At 46.0% G+C, this 17500-nt stretch overlaps 1 protein-coding gene across 2 annotated transcripts in view; it reads right to left on the minus strand.

Annotated features, from left to right (window-relative positions):
- Nucleotides 1-4169: 4169 nt before the first annotated feature.
- The window catches only part of LOC135533868 (transcription factor MafG-like), a 35726-nt gene continuing 22395 nt past the window's right edge, over nucleotides 4170-17500 (minus strand). For both annotated transcript variants that reach the window (XM_064961073.1, XM_064961072.1), the window contains 2 exons: nucleotides 7276-7341; nucleotides 4170-6704 (listed from right to left, as the gene is read on the minus strand). In XM_064961073.1, the coding sequence (XP_064817145.1) occupies nucleotides 6231-6704; nucleotides 7276-7311 (510 nt within the window). In that variant the 5' untranslated portion in view covers nucleotides 7312-7341 and the 3' untranslated portion in view covers nucleotides 4170-6230. The remainder of the gene's footprint in view (nucleotides 6705-7275; nucleotides 7342-17500) is intronic.

Consider the following 17500-nt stretch of genomic DNA (forward strand, 5'->3'; position numbering starts at 1 on the left):
TGGGTCTGAAACGGGAAGTCCGTGGGTCTGAAACGGGTCTGGAAGTCCGTGGGTCTGAAAGTCCGTGGGTCTGAAACGGAAGTCCGTGGGTCTGAAACGGAAGTCTGGGTCTGAAACGGGAAGTCCGTGGGTCTGAAACGGGAAGTCCGTGGGTCTGAAACGGGAAGTCCGTGGGTCTGAAACGGAAGTCCGTGGGTCTGAAACGGGAAGTCCGTGGGTCTGAAACGGGTCCGTGGGTCTGAAGTCCGTGGGTCTGAAACGGGAAGTCCGTGGGTCTGAAACGGGAAGTCCGTGGGTCTGAAACGGGAAGTCCGTGGGTCTGAAACGGGAAGTCCGTGGGTCTGAAACGGGAAGTCCGTGGGTCTGAAACGGGAAGTCCGTGGGTCTGAAACGGGAAGTCCATGGGTCTGAAACGGGAAGTCCATGGGTCTGAAAGGGAAGTCCGTGGGTCTGAAACGGGAAGTCCGTGGGTCTGAAACGGGAAGTCCGTGGGTCTGAAACGGGAAGTCTATGGGTCTGAAACGGGAAGTCTATGGGTCTGAAAGGGGAAGTCTATGGGTCTGAAACGGGAAGTCCATGGGTCTGAAAGGGGAAGTCCATGGGTCTGAAACGGGAAGTCCGTGGGTCTGAAACACATGTCATGTATTAATCATTATTCAAGCGTTTCTCACGTCAGAGGTCACAAATGGTCATGTGAGCAGTGAGAGGAGGATGGAGGGAGAGAAAAATGGAGCAGGGTCAGATACATGTTGTGGATGGATAGTGTTGATAGAACTAGGGCAGACAGAGGATGCCACCCTATTCATTATAATAGTGTACAACCTTTACCAGAGCCCTATGCATCCTGGCGCCCTATTCTCTATATAGTGCACTACTTAGCTCCTAGGAAGGTATCAATCCGTCACAGTATAGCGATAAACCAGGTCTAGATCAGCAACGGAGACCTCTGCTCTTTTGTACTGATATCTGGGACAGAAATATGTCCACCGCTGAGAGGTTACTGGAATTAAGTCATCCTCCATCGCCCCACTTTTAACTGGATTCCACTGGAAAGAGAAAATAAGGTGTTGTCTGTGTCCCAAATAGTACCCTATTCCCTATACAGTGCACCGCTTTTGACGAGTAGTTGCCTGTGTCCCAAATGGCACCCTATTCCCTATACAGTGCACTGCTTTTGACGAGTAGTTGTCTGTGTCCCAAACGCCACCCTATTCCCTATACAGTGCACTGCTTTTGACGAGTAGTTGTCTGTGTCCCAAACGCCACCCTATTCCCTATACAGTGCACTGCTTTTGACGAGTAGTTGTCTGTGTCCCAAACGCCACCCTATTCCCTATACAGTGCACTGCTTTTGACGAGTAGTTGTCTGTGTCCCAAACGCCACCCTATTCCTTATACAGTGCACTGCTTTTGATGAGTAGTGCACTAAAGAAAGGGAATAGGGTGTCATTTGGGATGCCGACTTTGAAGTTGAAATAAAGATGAACGAACCAGAAGAAACACCTCATCGTCAGACAGTCAGGCAGACTACAATACTGTAATATAAAACAACAGAATAGACTAGAAAATGCACCAGGACTTGAAAAAGTCAACACATTGACTGACCACAAAGACTTATTTCAGGCATCATCATATAGTCACATTATAGCCTATAGCCTGGTCCCAGATCAGTTTGTGCAGACATGCCAACTCCTATGGTCCCTGTCATGCCTGTCTGCATCATCATATAGTCACATTATAGCCTATAGCCTGGTCCCAGATCAGTTTGTGCAGACATGCCAACTCCTATGGTCCCTGTCATGCCTGTCTGCATCATCATATAGTCACATTATAGCCTATAGCCTGGTCCCAGATCAGTTTGTGCAGTCTTGCCAACTCCTATGGTCCCTGTCATGCCTGTCTGCATCATGTTAGAGTCACATTATAGCCTATAGGGGCGGCAGGGTAGCCTAGTGGTTAGAGTGTTGGTCTAGTAACCAGAAGGTTGCAAGTTCAAACCCCCGAGCCGACAAGGTACAAATCTGTCGTTCTGCCCCTGAACAGGCAGTTAACCCACTGTTCCTAGGCCGTTATTGAAAATAAGAATTTGACTTGCCTGGTAAAATATAGGTAAAAAATAGTCTGGTCCCAGATCAACTCTTGCCAACTCCTATGGTCCCTGTCATGCCTGTCTGCTGGCTCATGACTTATAAAGCACAAAGTGATTTGGACCCCTATATAACTATGGAACAATAGGGAATATACAGTTTGTCCTCTTCAAATTGTGTTTATTGGTCATATACAAAATAAAGTCAACTGTTTATCAACAACCAATACAGTATGTACATCAATAAATTAAAGGGTCGATGACAAAACAGTTAATTCCCATGGTTACCAATACATCAGCATTACTTATCTACAAATAGCAAACAAAAGTACAATAATTTAGTTATCAATTAATAAATACTTCCAGTGAAATGGACTCCCTGTCACATTAGGGTGTTTCCCCTTACAAAGTACTGTGACACTGAGATATAATGATGTATTACACCCCATCGAGAACATTTTACAAAACACAGATTTTTTACATTTCCAGGTCATTTGTTACTAATAATTCCCATATTCACAAACTCTACTACTTGTTTTCATAGCTTTTCACTGATCATTGTATACTTTGGAGACACACACAGACTGTGTCCCAAATTACACCTAATTCCTTTTATAGTGCACTATGAAGGGAATGGGGTGTAATTTGGGAGGCATAGACAGAAACACCCCTGATATAGTCTTATGCTCACCAGTTGACCCAACATGTGGTGTGTTATGGGGAGGGGAGGGGGGAGGGGTTATATAGATAAGCTCTTTGTATAAAAGATATTGACCTCAGTCACACTGTACCTGCAGTTTATTAAGCTGACAACAACTTTTAGACCACCAACCACGACATCACTACTCATCAAGCTCTAGCAGTTCTAGCTCCGCCTCCTTCCTTAAGCCCCACCCAGTTTTTGCATATATAGACGTTCACTTGACAACAGTCACCACGACAACATTCATGTGTGCTCGACAACAAGAGGAGGAACAAATCAACAAAACAATCAAAACTAAACAAGCTGAACTAATATAACTTGGTGGTGGCACTTTTTGCTTTACGTTATCTAATTTGAGTACATTAAAATGTTTCTCCAAAAACCCTTAACACATTGCTCACAGAATGTTGAAACGCCACAGGACTTGCCACAGTCAAAAGTAGAACAACATCAGAAGTTACAAAAGCAAATGGGAGGAGGAAAGAGATTACGAGGACCAAAAACTCCATCAGAACAATTTCACAGATCACCAGTCAAACAATATATATTTTTTGCCCATTTAAAAGATAATCAAAATAGATATTTTTACACTTTTATCACTCCATACAGTACATACACCTAAATGCCAGATGTGTGAGTTTCAACGTTAGAGAGATAAGGAAAGGGTTCTTTCTTATCAAACCTTTTCAGTCGAGATTTGCAGCACTCTGTTCTTTCTCTTGATCAAACCATCAGTGCAACCATTCCTGTGGCTTTAACAGTTTCTATACTTTTAACACCCCCCTTTCCTCCTCCCTTTTCCCCCCTTTCCTCCTCCCCTTTCCCCCCTTTCCTCCTCCCTTTTCCCCCTTTCCTCCTCCCTTTTCCCCCTTTCCCCCCCCCTTTTCCCCCTCTCCTCCTCCCTTTCCCCCCCTTTCCTCCTCCCTTTTCCTCCCCCCTTTCCTCCTTTCCTCCTCCCCCTTTCCTCCTCCCATTTCCCCCTTTCCTCCTTCCCCCCCCCTTTCCTCCTCCCTTTCCCCCCTTTCCTCCTCCCTTTTCCCCCCCTTTCCTCCTTTCCTCCCCCCCCCTTTCCTCCTCCCCTTTCCCCCTTTCCTCCCCCCTTTCCCCCCTTTCCCCCTTTCCTCCTCCCTTTTCCCCCTTTCCCCCCCTTTTCCCCCTCTCCTCCTCCCTTTCCCCCCCTTTCCTCCTCACTTTTCCTCCCCCCCTTTCCTCCTTTCCTCCTCCCCCTTTCCTCCTCCCATTTCCCCCCTTTCCTCCTTTCCCCCCCCTTTCCTCCTCCCTTTCCCCCTTTCCTCCTCCCTTTTCCCCCTTTCCTCCTTTCCTCCCCCCTTTCCTCCTTCCTTTTCCCCCTTTCCTCCTCCCTTTTCCCCCCTTTCCTCCCCATTTAGCTACTGTGTGTAAAGAGAGAGAGAGCATTCCCCTCTACTGCACAGCAGTAACTTCCATTAAAGCCTATGGCAGGGTTTCCCCAACCTATTATGAAGATGAAGCAAAACATATTCAATACTGTCTCGGTTTGATATCTAGTTAACGGCAATATAAGGGTGATTATAAAACCATGTGGAAATTGATCATTTGTACTCTAGAAGTTGCGGACAATTCAACTAAGTACCCAAATAACAAAAGAACCTACGTGGGTAATGGACAGGCAAAACCATGCTGTAACAAACTTTCTGTCTGTGGGAAAAGCCTGCTTTTAGACAGACCAAACCATACCGGGCCCACAGAATGATACTGACCAGTAGAATGGAAATGGACCATCTCGGTACGGGGAACTTGTATAATCCTTGAATGACAGGATTTCTATGACCCAACAGAAACAGATAGCAGACAACAGTGTTACTTCCCTGGCATTTACAGAATAGCATAAACAAACGGAAACATGGGCAATGCAGTCTGCATTAAACATATCCATAACATAGAATTATATACACAGCAAAGAAAATAATTCTATAAATCACGTCACAAAAATCGAACTTATTCAAAGTGCACGGGTGATGTAATCTTAGGCCCATATCCCAGTCGTTACACCCTTGCAGTAGTTTGGGTATCCTAGGAAACGCTGTATCTTGGTAACACTGTATCTCTTTATTCTCCCAGTTTGTCGAACTCATTTTGAATATTCAGGCTTTTATACATTTAGACGTTCAGTTGCTAAATAAATAGTTCCTATTAGAGAGACTTTGTAATTTATGTAATGCATGTTTATAACACATTAATAACACCTGTATTAAGTATTAATAAACATCAATTAATACAACCACCACTGTTACATAGGGATATGGGCAGAGCATAGGGACCTTCGACTACGTCACCCGCTTTAAATTAAAACAGCATCACGTATCCATAACAACAACGCAGTGAACAATAATATTATCATTACCTCGTCACGTATTGTACATTACAACGTCACGCCACCACGCGCTAGCCTCACGGTCACCATAACAACCACACGCGCCTAGTCACTAGAAAGACAAAGCTATCAACTTCAATAGTTAAGCCACTTTTGGTACAATTGCAAAAAGAGGAAATATCAAACAATTTTTACCTTGATTATTTTTTTAAAGGTCTTTTATAAATAATGTAAAGATACTTTATGTAATTTATAAAATTCAAGATGTGACCATATGTAGACAAAGAATCCTTTGAAGAATACGTAACGTCACTCACACTGATAACTTTATGGTAAAACTTGTGAGAATTACACCCAACTAACAGATTGAACAGTCCACTGTTTTAAAAACTGAAAATAAAAATGATTTTTAAATAATTATTTTGACAGTTGAAATATTGGCCATGTCAACAAAATACCTCATAGTAACATTAGTATGTTATTGCTATTCCCCAAAAAATGAAACAAAATCAAATCTAACAATAAATTAGAAAAACATTCAAATTGACTATATTTAAATTCTATACATTTTTGACTAAAATGTTGATTTTTCAGTTAGTTTTTGAATGGAGTAATTGCCTAGTCACATAAACACGTGTCAGTCAATGGAATCCCGATGGCTAATACTACAGTATAGTACACAATCCCAGACAGACAGGAACAGGACAACACTTGGCGATTAGATGCCTAGACCCCCAGTTGTTTTCAGAGAAATCACAGCCAAATAGAATGATACCAAAACGAAAGTCGGCCACGGATGAAGTTCACAGTATTCCATGACACAACACACGCATAACTACATTACATAAAAATTACAACTTTGGACCTCGTGTACAACAGGTACAAAATAACAGTAGAAACACAGTAATTACTATCCAGGGTGTGATATTTTCTCAAAGGGGGGCCACCTCACCTGATTAAATTCTGTCCTGTGCTCAATGACGATGCACTGACCAATGGTTTCATTTTTAAATAGTCCTAATTAGCTTCTTCTCCTCCTCTCCCTTCCCTCCCTTTTTCATCTCATCCCTCCTGGACCCAGCCTGCTACTAAGACCGCGCGTCCGTTTTCGACTTCACTATCGTGATGACACTCGTCGCCGCCACTTTCCCCGGTATGAGTGGCCCGATCACCGACCCGACCCCACCACCTCCCCTCTGACCCCCGACCCCTAACCCCACTCCCGGGCTCCTCGCCACAGTCCTTGCAAAACTCTGTAGCGCCTCGTACTTCGACCTCAGGTGATCGAGCTCCGCCCTCATGCTGGCGTTCTCCGACGCCAACTTATCCACTTCCTGTTGAAGCTGTGACTTCTGCTTCTCCAGCTCCTCCTTCTGGGTGACCCGTTTGACTCGGCAGCTGGCGGCGTAGCCACGGTTCTTCAGGGTGCGCCGGCGCTGTTTCAGCTGCAGGATCTCATCCTTGGTGAGGCCGCGGAGGTGCTGGTTGAGCTCCCGGACGGACATAGTCACCAGCTCATCATCTGTCAGGGTGGTCCCATTCTCCCCCGGCTCCCTCTTCACCTGAGGGGAGGGGGAGGGAGGGAGGAGAGGGGGAGGGAGAGGGGGAGGGAGGAGAGGGGGAGGGAGAGAGGGGGAGGGAGGAGAGGGGGAGGGAGGAGAGGGAGAGGGAGAGAGGGGGAGGGAGGAGAGGGGGAGGGAGGGAGGAGGGGGGAGGGAGAGAGGGGGAGGGAGGAGAGGGGGAGGGAGGGAGGAGAGGGGGAGGGAGGAGAGGGGGAGGGAGAGAGGGGGAGGGAGGAGAGGGGGAGGGAGGAGAGGGAGAGGGGAGGGAGAGAGGGAGGTGAGTTAGGAAGAAGACATGGAGAGGCCGTCGTACACGTGTCAAACTCATTCCACGGAGGTCCTTGTGTCTGTGAGTTTTCGCTCCTCCCTTGTACTTGATTGATGAATTAAGGTCACTAATGAGTAAAGAACTCCCCTCACCTGGTGTCCAGGTCTTAATTGAAAGAAAGGAAAAAACCACTTGTCCCTCAGTGGAACAAGTCTGACACCTCTGCAGTAGCAGGTAAGAGAGAAATACCTTACTTGGATACATTATCATATATTTCTACATCAGTCCAGCGCGAGTTCTCACCTTCAAGGCCTTGTTTCCCTTATTAGTGGTCGACATGCCACGAGAACCAGCCCCCTCTGAACACACCTGCAGACAGGACGGAGACATAATACATAATATCACATTTGAAATGTCTTTATTTTTTGGGAACTTCTGTGAGTGTAATGTTTACTGTTCATTTTTGTTGTTTTATTTCACTTTTGTTTATTATCTACTTCACTTGCTTTGACAATCTTAACATATGTTTCCCATGCCAATAAAGGCCTTAAATTGAAATTGAATTGAGAGAGAGAGAGAGAGAGAGAAGAGGCAGTGCTTAGCTCAGTATAAGAAAGTCTGCAACTCATCTACAAACTGTCACAATGAAAGTGAGAACACACACTCAAAGAAACACACACAGACACTTCCTGTTTGTTGGTGGTTAGTGTGGCAGGGCCTGTGGTGTCAGAGCTCTAGAACACCCATCAAGCGTTCTGATTGGTTGGCCAGGGACCAACAGGGAGAGAGATGAGCATTTGGACAGAGTCCAGGGGAATACCATAGACACGGATAGAGAGAGAGAAGCAAGTAGATGAAGAGAGAGAAAGACACAATGACATTTGAAATGTAATTGTTTATTAACATATGTTTCCCAAGCCAATAAAGCCCTTAAATTGAAATTGAATTGAAAAACCAACAAAAAGAGATAAGTGACAATCACGAGGGCTGTGAATGAGGTGAGATCAATTCCACACACAGAGGTGCTAGCTGGGTCATTGCTCCACACAACAAGCCTCATTCAGTCAGAGATGCGAAGACGCTGTCCCATAGCACTGTGTGTGTGTGTGTGTGTGTGTGTGTGTGTGTGTGTGTGTGTGTGTGTGTGTGTGTGTGTGAGATGAAGGGCAGCCATTGTTGCAACCGCTGAGCGATCATCATGAGACCAGTCAGGATGACTCAGCGTATTCCTGACCTCACCACTCTTCCCCTCTCCTTTCTCACTCTCTCTTCAATCCCTCCCTCTCCCACTCTCTTCTATCTCCCTTCTCTCGCTCTGTTCTATCGCTCCCTCCTCCTCCCCACCCTTCTTTCTCTCCCCCTCCCCCTCTACGCCTCATCCCCCATCCATATCCTTATTTCTCTCCTGTTTGGGGTAGAGTCTCCTGTTTGGTGGGTGACACTCTACCCCTCTCCCTCACCCCTCTCCCTCACCCCTCTCTCCTGTTTGGTGGGTGACACTCTACCCCTCTCCCTCACCCCTCTCCCTCACCCCTCTCTCCTGTTTGGTGGGTGACACTCTACCCCTTTGTCTCCCCCCTCTCCCTCACCCCTCTCTCCTGTTTGGTGGGTGACACTCTACCCCTTTGTCTCCCCCCTCTCCCTCACCCCTCTCTCCTGTTTGGTGGGTGACACTCTACCCCTCTCCCTCACCCCTAACTCCTGTTTGGTGGGTGACACTCTACCCCTCTCCCTCACCCCTAACTCCTGTTTGGTGGGTGACACTCTACCCCTCTCTCCTGTTTGGTGGGTGACACTCTACCCCTCTCCCTCACCCCTCTCTCCTGTTTGGTGGGTGACACTCTACCCCTTTGTCTCCCCCCTCTCCCTCACCCCTCTCTCCTGTTTGGTGGGTGACACTCTACCCCTCTCCCTCACCCCTCTCTCCTGTTTGGTGGGTGACACTCTACCCCTTTCCCTCACCCCTCTCTCCTGTTTGGTGGGTGACACTCTACCCCTATGTCTCCCCCCTCTCCCTCACCCCTCTCTCCTGTTTGGTGGGTGACACTCTACCCCTCTCCCTCACCCCTCTCTCCTGTTTGGTGGGTGACACTCTACCCTTCTCCCTCACCCCTCTCTCTGTTTGGTGGGTGACACTCTACCCCTTTGTCTCCCCCTCTCCCTCACCCCTCTCTCCTGTTTGGTGGGTGACACTCTACCCCTCTCCCTCACCCCTCTCTCCTGTTTGGTGGGTGACACTCTACCCCTTTGTCTCCCCCCTCTCCCTCACCCCTCTCTCCTGTTTGGTGGGTGACACTCTACCCCTCTCCCTCACCCCTCTCTCCTGTTTGGTGGGTGACACTCTACCCCTCTCCCTCACCCCTCTCTCCTGTTTGGTGGGTTACTCTACCCCTCTCCCTCACCCCTCTCCTGTTTGGTGGGTGACACTCTACCCTTCTCCCCCACCCCTCTCTCCTGTTTGGTGGGTGACACTCTACCCCTCTCTCCTGTTTGGTGGGTGACACTCTACCCCTCTCTCCTGTCTGGTGGGTGACACTCTACCCCTCTCTCCTGTTTGGTGGGTGACACTCTACCCCTCTCTCCTGTTTGGTGGGTGACACTCTACCCCTCTCTCCTGTTTGGTGGGTGACACTCTACCCCTCTCTCCTGTTTGGTGGGTGACACTCTACCCCTCTCTCCTGTTTGGTGGGTGACACTCTACCCCTCTGTCCTGTTTGGTGGGTGACACTCTACCCCTCTCTCCTGTTTGGTGGGTGACACTCTACCCCTCTCTCCTGTTTGGTGGGTGACACTCTACCCCTTTGTCTCCTCTATTTCACTTCTCCCTCACTCTTTCTCTCGTAACTCCCCCTTTTCTTGTTGTCTTTCTCCACTTCACACTCTGCTGAAAGTTAATAACTCTCTCTCTAATTCACAACTAGCGTGTAGCATTACACGGATTGACTTGTCTCTCGCCACACCCCGAACTGCCCTGATCAACAGGCTCTCTCTGTTCTTCTAGGAAGGTGGGGTGGAGGGTCGAGACAAGGGACTAAAATGTGAGTGGAGCTCTGAGGGTTTTATTTTGCTAATGAAGAAAGAAGGAAAATTATGAAGTCATTGAAAAAAACTATGTAGGCCTATCGAGAAGCTGCTGTGGTCTTTTCAACACACACACACACACACACACACACACACACACACACACACACACACACACACACACACACACACTACTACTAGTGCTGTTGCTACTACTGCTGCTACTACAACTACTACTACTGTTACTACTACTACTACTACCTCTACTACTATCCATTCTATCACACACACACACACACACACACACACACACACACACACACTACTACTATTGCTGTTACTACTACTACTACTACTACTACTACTACTACTACCTCTACTACTATTGCTACTGCTGCTACTACTGCTGCTGCTACTACCTCTACTGCTACGACTACAATCAAAACTCCTCATACTGCATCCTTCTACTACTACTGCAACAACAACAGCACCTAAATGCTATACTAGCTTTAATTCATGACATCATTGATGGATGTTTGTTGTATATATTTTCCTCATCATCTCTATCGGGACACAACTGAACCCCACTTCAGAGGAGAGACACGACACAATGGATCAAAGAGAGAGATGGGGGGAAAGGAGGAGGGGGGGAGTAGGAGGACATTAAGGAGGGGGGGCTTTTTCTGCCAGGCTTGATCTTATTTCCCTTGTGGCCCAAAACCCCCTCTCACACACACACACACCCGAAAGCCCCACCTCCGCCTACACATGCCAGCGGGGTACACAAACAATGCACACAAAACCAGGAAATGACAGTGTGCACACACACACACACAAGGGAACTCAAAGGCAAACATGTATATGAAAATATACATAGTGAGAGGAAGAAGTGGAGGCTGCCAGTAAGTTACCACGGATGGGGAGTCTGCTGAGCAAAAACATCATACTCACACACACACACACACACACACACACACACACACACACACACACACACACACACACACACACACACACACACACACACACACACACACACACACACACACACACACACAGGTTCAAGGAGAGGAGGGCAGCTAAAGCCGTCCCACCACCATGCTCCCTACTCATTACCGTGTAGCTGTTGCTGTGTGGTCATTGCTAAAACAACCGTTGCTGTGGCAGGCGGTATTTTATGTCTGAAAGAACACTGACTTCTTCAGAGCTGTTACAGCAGAGAGAAAGGGAGGGATGTAGGGGGGCGGAGAAGAGAGAGGGATGTAGGGGGGCGGAGAAGAGAGAGGGATGTAGGGGGGCGGAGAAGAGAGAGGGATGTAGGGGGGCGGAGAAGAGAGAGGGATGTAGGGGGGCGGAGAAGAGAGAGAGAAGAGGTGAAAAGGGGAGGGGAAAAGGTGAAAGGAGGGAGCAGGATGGAGGAGTGAAACAAGGCTGACGTCCTCAGAGAGGATTGTTACAGTTAGAGAACAGGGAATAGTGCTGGGGGAGGGAGGGAGGGAGGGAGGGAGGGAGGGAGGGAGGGAGGGAGGGAGGGAGGGAGGGAGGGAGGGAGGGGGTGTGGAATAAGGAGGGAAGATGGGGAGAAAGGAGGAGGGGAAGGAGAGAAAGAGAGGAGGGAGGGAGGGAGGGGTGTGGAATAAGGAGGGAAGATGGGAGAAAGGAGGAGGGGAAGGAGAGAAAGAGAGGAGGGAGGGAGGGAGGGGTGTGGAATAAGGAGGGAAGATGGGGAGAAAGGAGGAGGGGAAGGAGAGAAAGAGAGGAGGGAGGGAGGGGGGGAAAGCTCTTGGTCAAATCTGCATCCTCGACACATTTCTATGAACTGGAAGGAGGGAGGGAAGAGGGGAGAGAGAGAGAGGGGGGGGGTTGAGGAGGAGCGAAAAACTCCTGAACTCAGCAAGGGGACTAAAAACACCAATTCCAAAGTTCTGAAGTTGATCCGACACTAAAAAACAGCTGTCGCTGCTCTCTCTCTCTCTCTCACACACACACACACACACACACACACACACACACACACACACACACACACAAAAATCAGTCTTGCTGAAACATCAAAATACTGTAGAAGGAAATGACACACAGTGAGGTCAGAAATCAGGAGGAAAATGAAACACAGTGAGGTCAGAAATCAGGAGGAAAATGAAACACAGTGAGGTCAGAAATCAGGAGGAAAATGAAACACAGTGAGGTCAGAAATCAGGAGGAAAATGACACACAGTGAGGTCAGAAATCAGGAGGAAAATGACACACAGTGAGGTCAGAAATCAGGAGGAAAATGACACACAGTGAGGTCAGAAATCAGGAGGAAAATGAAACACAGTGAGGTCAGAAATCAGGAGGAAAATGAAACACAGTGAGGTCAAAAATCAGGAGGAAAATGAAACACAGTGAGGTCAGAAATCAGGAGGAAAATGAAACACAGTGAGGTCAAAAATCAGGAGGAAAATGAAACACAGTGAGGTCAGAAATCAGGGAGGAAAATGAAAAACACAGTGAGGTCAGAAATCAGGAGGAAAATGAAAAACACAGTGAGGTCAGAAATCAGGAGGAAAATGAAACACAGTGAGGTCAGAAATCAGGAGGAAAATGAAACACAGTGAGGTCAGAAATCAGGAGGAAAATGACACACAGTGAGGTCAGAAATCAGGAGGAAAATGAAACACAGTGAGGTCAGAAATCAGGAGGAAAATGAAACACAGTGAGGTCAGAAATCAGGAGGAAAATGAAACACAGTGAGGTCAGAAATCAGGAGGAAAATGAAACACAGTGAGGTCAGAAATCAGGAGGAAAATGACACACAGTGAGGTCAGAAATCAGGAGGAAAATGAAACACAGTGAGGTCAAAAATCAGGAGGAAAATGAAACACAGTGAGGTCAGAAATCAGGGAGGAAAATGAAAAACACAGTGAGGTCAGAAATCAGGAGGAAAATGAAACACAGTGAGGTCAGAAATCAGGAGGAAAATGACACACAGTGAGGTCAGAAATCAGGAGGAAAATGAAACACAGTGAGGTCAGAAATCAGGAGGAAAATGAAACACAGTGAGGTCAAAAATCAGGAGGAAAATGAAACACAGTGAGGTCAGAAATCAGGAGGAAAATGAAACACAGTGAGGTCAGAAATCAGGAGGAAAATGAAACACAGTGAGGTCAGAAATCAGGAGGAAAATGAAACACAGTGAGGTCAGAAATCAGGAGGAAAATGAAACACAGTGAGGTCAGAAATCAGGAGGAAAATGAAACACAGTGAGGTCAGAAATCAGGAGGAAAATGAAACACAGTGAGGTCAGAAATCAGGAGGAAAATGACACACAGTGAGGTCAGAAATCAGGAGGAAAATGACACACAGTGAGGTCAGAAATCAGGAGGAAAATGAAACACAGTGAGGTCAGAAATCAGGAGGAAAATGACACACAGTGAGGTCAGAAATCAGGAGGAAAATGAAACACAGTGAGGTCAGAAATCAGGAGGAAAATGAAACACAGTGAGGTCAGAAATCAGGAGGAAAATGAAACACAGTGAGGTCAGAAATCAGGAGGAAAATGAAACACAGTGAGGTCAGAAGTCAGGAGGAAAATGAAACACAGTGAGGTCAGAAATCAGGAGGAAAATGAAACACAGTGAGGTCAGAAATCAGGAGGAAAATGAAACACAGTGAGGTCAGAAATCAGGAGGAAAATGAAACACAGTGAGGTCAGAAATCAGGAGGAAAATGAAACACAGTGAGGTCAGAAATCAGGAGGAAAATGAAACACAGTGAGGTCAGAAATCAGGAGGAAAATGAAACACAGTGAGGTCAGAAATCAGGAGGAAAATGAAACACAGTGAGGTCAGAAATCAGGAGGAAAATGAAACACAGTGAGGTCAGAAATCAGGAGGAAAATGAAACACAGTGAGGTCAGAAATCAGGAGGAAAATGAAACACAGTGAGGTCAGAAATCAGGAGGAAAATGAAACACAGTGAGGTCAGAAATCAGGAGGAAAATGAAACACAGTGAGGTCAGAAATCAGGAGGAAAAGGAAACACAGTGAGGTCAGAAATCAGGAGGAAAATGAAACACAGTGAGGTCAGAAATCAGGAGGAAAATGAAACACAGTGAGGTCAGAAATCAGGAGGAAAATGAAACACAGTGAGGTCAGAAATCAGGAGGAAAATGAAACACAGTGAGGTCAGAAATCAGGAGGAAAATGAAACACAGTGAGGTCAGAAATCAGGAGGAAAATGAAACACAGTGAGGTCAGAAATCAGGAGGAAAATGAAACACAGTGAGGTCAGAAATCAGGAGGAAAATGAAACACAGTGAAATCAGGTCAGAAATCAGGAGGAAAATGAAACACAGTGAGGTCAGAAATCAGGAGGAAAATGAAACACAGTGAGGTCAGAAATCAGGAGGAAAATGAAACACAGTGAGGTCAGAAATCAGGAGGAAAATGACACACAGTGAGGTCAGAAATCAGGAGGAAAATGAAACACAGTGAGGTCAGAAATCAGGAGGAAAATGAAACACAGTGAGGTCAGACATCAGGAGGAAAATGAAACACAGTGAGGTCAGACATCAGGAGGAAAATGAAACACAGTGAGGTCAGAAATCAGGAGGAAAATGAAACACAGTGAGGTCAGAAATCAGGAGGAAAATGAAACACAGTGAGGTCAGAAATCAGGAGGAAAATGAAACACAGTGAGGTCAGAAATCAGGAGGAAAATGAAACACAGTGAGGTCAGAAATCAGGAGGAAAATGAAACACAGTGAGGTCAGAAATCAGGAGGAAAATGAAACACAGTGAGGTCAGAAATCAGGAGGAAAATGAAACACAGTGAGGTCAGAAATCAGGAGGAAAATGAAACACAGTGAGGTCAGAAATCAGGAGGAAAAGGAAACACAGTGAGGTCAGAAATCAGGAGGAAAATGAAACACAGTGAGGTCAGAAATCAGGAGGAAAATGAAACACAGTGAGGTCAGAAATCAGGAGGAAAATGAAACACAGTGAGGTCAGAAATCAGGAGGAAAATGAAACACAGTGAGGTCAGAAATCAGGAGGAAAATGAAACACAGTGAGGTCAGAAATCAGGAGGAAAATGAAACACAGTGAGGTCAGAAATCAGGAGGAAAATGAAACACAGTGAGGTCAGAAATCAGGAGGAAAATGAAACACAGTGAGGTCAGAAATCAGGAGGAAAATGAAACACAGTGAGGTCAGAAATCAGGAGGAAAATGAAACACAGTGAGGTCAGAAATCAGGAGGAAAATGAAACACAGTGAGGTCAGAAATCAGGAGGAAAATGAAACACAGTGAGGTCAGAAATCAGGAGGAAAATGAAACACAGTGAGGTCAGAAATCAGGAGGAAAATGAAACACAGTGAGGTCAGAAATCAGGAGGAAAATGAAACACAGTGAGAAATCAGGAGGAAAATGAAACACAGTGAGGTCAGAAATCAGGAGGAAAATGAAACACAGTGAGGTCAGAAATCAGGAGGAAAATGAAACACAGTGAGGTCAGAAATCAGGAGGAAAATGAAACACAGTGAGGTCAGAAATCAGGAGGAAAATGAAACACAGTGAGGTCAGAAATCAGGAGGAAAAGGAAACACAGTGAGGTCAGAAATCAGGAGGAAAATGAAACACAGTGAGGTCAGAAATCAGGAGGAAAATGAAACACAGTGAGGTCAGAAATCAGGAGGAAAATGAAACACAGTGAGGTCAGAAATCAGGAGGAAAATGAAACACAGTGAGGTCAGAAATCAGGAGGAAAATGAAACACAGTGAGGTCAGAAATCAGGAGGAAAATGAAACACAGTGAGGTCAGAAATCAGAAGGAAAATGAAACACAGTGAGGTCAGAAATCAGGAGGAAAATGAAACACAGTGAGGTCAGAAATCAGGAGGAAAATGAAACACAGTGAGGTCAGAAATCAGGAGGAAAATGAAACACAGTGAGGTCAGAAATCAGGAGGAAAATGAAACACAGTGAGGTCAGAAATCAGGAGGAAAATGACACACAGTGAGGTCAGAAATCAGGAGGAAAATGAAACACAGTGAGGTCAGAAATCAGGAGGAAAATGAAACACAGTGAGGTCAGACATCAGGAGGAAAATGAAACACAGTGAGGTCAGACATCAGGAGGAAAATGAAACACAGTGAGGTCAGAAATCAGGAGGAAAATGAAACACAGTGAGGTCAGAAATCAGGAGGAAAATGAAACACAGTGAGGTCAGAAATCAGGAGGAAAATGAAACACAGTGAGGTCAGAAATCAGGAGGAAAATGAAACACAGTGAGGTCAGAAATCAGGAGGAAAATGAAACACAGTGAGGTCAGAAATCAGGAGGAAAATGAAACACAGTGAGGTCAGAAATCAGGAGGAAAATGAAACACAGTGAGGTCAGAAATCAGGAGGAAAATGAAACACAGTGAGGTCAGAAATCAGGAGGAAAAGGAAACACAGTGAGGTCAGAAATCAGGAGGAAAATGAAACACAGTGAGGTCAGAAATCAGGAGGAAAATGAAACACAGTGAGGTCAGAAATCAGGAGGAAAATGAAACACAGTGAGGTCAGAAATCAGGAGGAAAATGAAACACAGTGAGGTCAGAAATCAGGAGGAAAATGAAACACAGTGAGGTCAGAAATCAGGAGGAAAATGAAACACAGTGAGGTCAGAAATCAGGAGGAAAATGAAACACAGTGAGGTCAGAAATCAGGAGGAAAATGAAACACAGTGAGGTCAGAAATCAGGAGGAAAATGAAACACAGTGAGGTCAGAAATCAGGAGGAAAATGAAACACAGTGAGGTCAGAAATCAGGAGGAAAATGACAGTTCACATTAGATTCTTTAATGATACCAGTAGATTGACAGCGACACGGTGCCAACTGCCAAGCAATAAGGAATGTGCGTGTGTGCTTCCTGCTTACAAGCAAAAACTCTAACAGGAAGTACCAGTGAATCTGGTAGGTCCTCAATACAGACGTTGTCCAATGAAGCGGATGCTAATCTACAGGACTGTTTCGCTAGCACAGACTGGAATATGTTCTGGGATTCATCCAATAACATTGAGGATTTTACCACATCAGTCACCGGCTTCATTAATACTGAGCTAAAGGCTAGAGCTGCCGCATTCAAGGAGTAAGACACTAATCCAGACGCTTATGAGAAATCCTGCTATGACCTCCGTCAAGCCATCAAACAGGCAAAATGTCAATACAGGACTAAGATCGAGTTAAATGCCTTCTATGCTCGCTTTGAGGCAAGCAACCCTGAACCATGCATGAGAACACCAGCTGTTCTGGACGACTGTGTGATCTCGCTCTCCATAGCCGATGTGAGTAAGACATTTAAACAGGTTAACAGGTTAACAACAGACAGAATATCAGAACACATACTCAGAGCATCCACTGACTAGCTGGCAAGTGTCAAGAATGGCAAGATAACATACCAAATTACTATCGCCATTGACTACAGCTCAGCATTCACCCTAGTCCCCTCAAGCTCATCACCAAGCTCATAACCCTGGG

Source organism: Oncorhynchus masou, unplaced genomic scaffold, assembly GCF_036934945.1.
Source record: "Oncorhynchus masou masou isolate Uvic2021 unplaced genomic scaffold, UVic_Omas_1.1 unplaced_scaffold_2752, whole genome shotgun sequence".
NCBI lineage: Eukaryota > Metazoa > Chordata > Actinopteri > Salmoniformes > Salmonidae > Oncorhynchus > Oncorhynchus masou.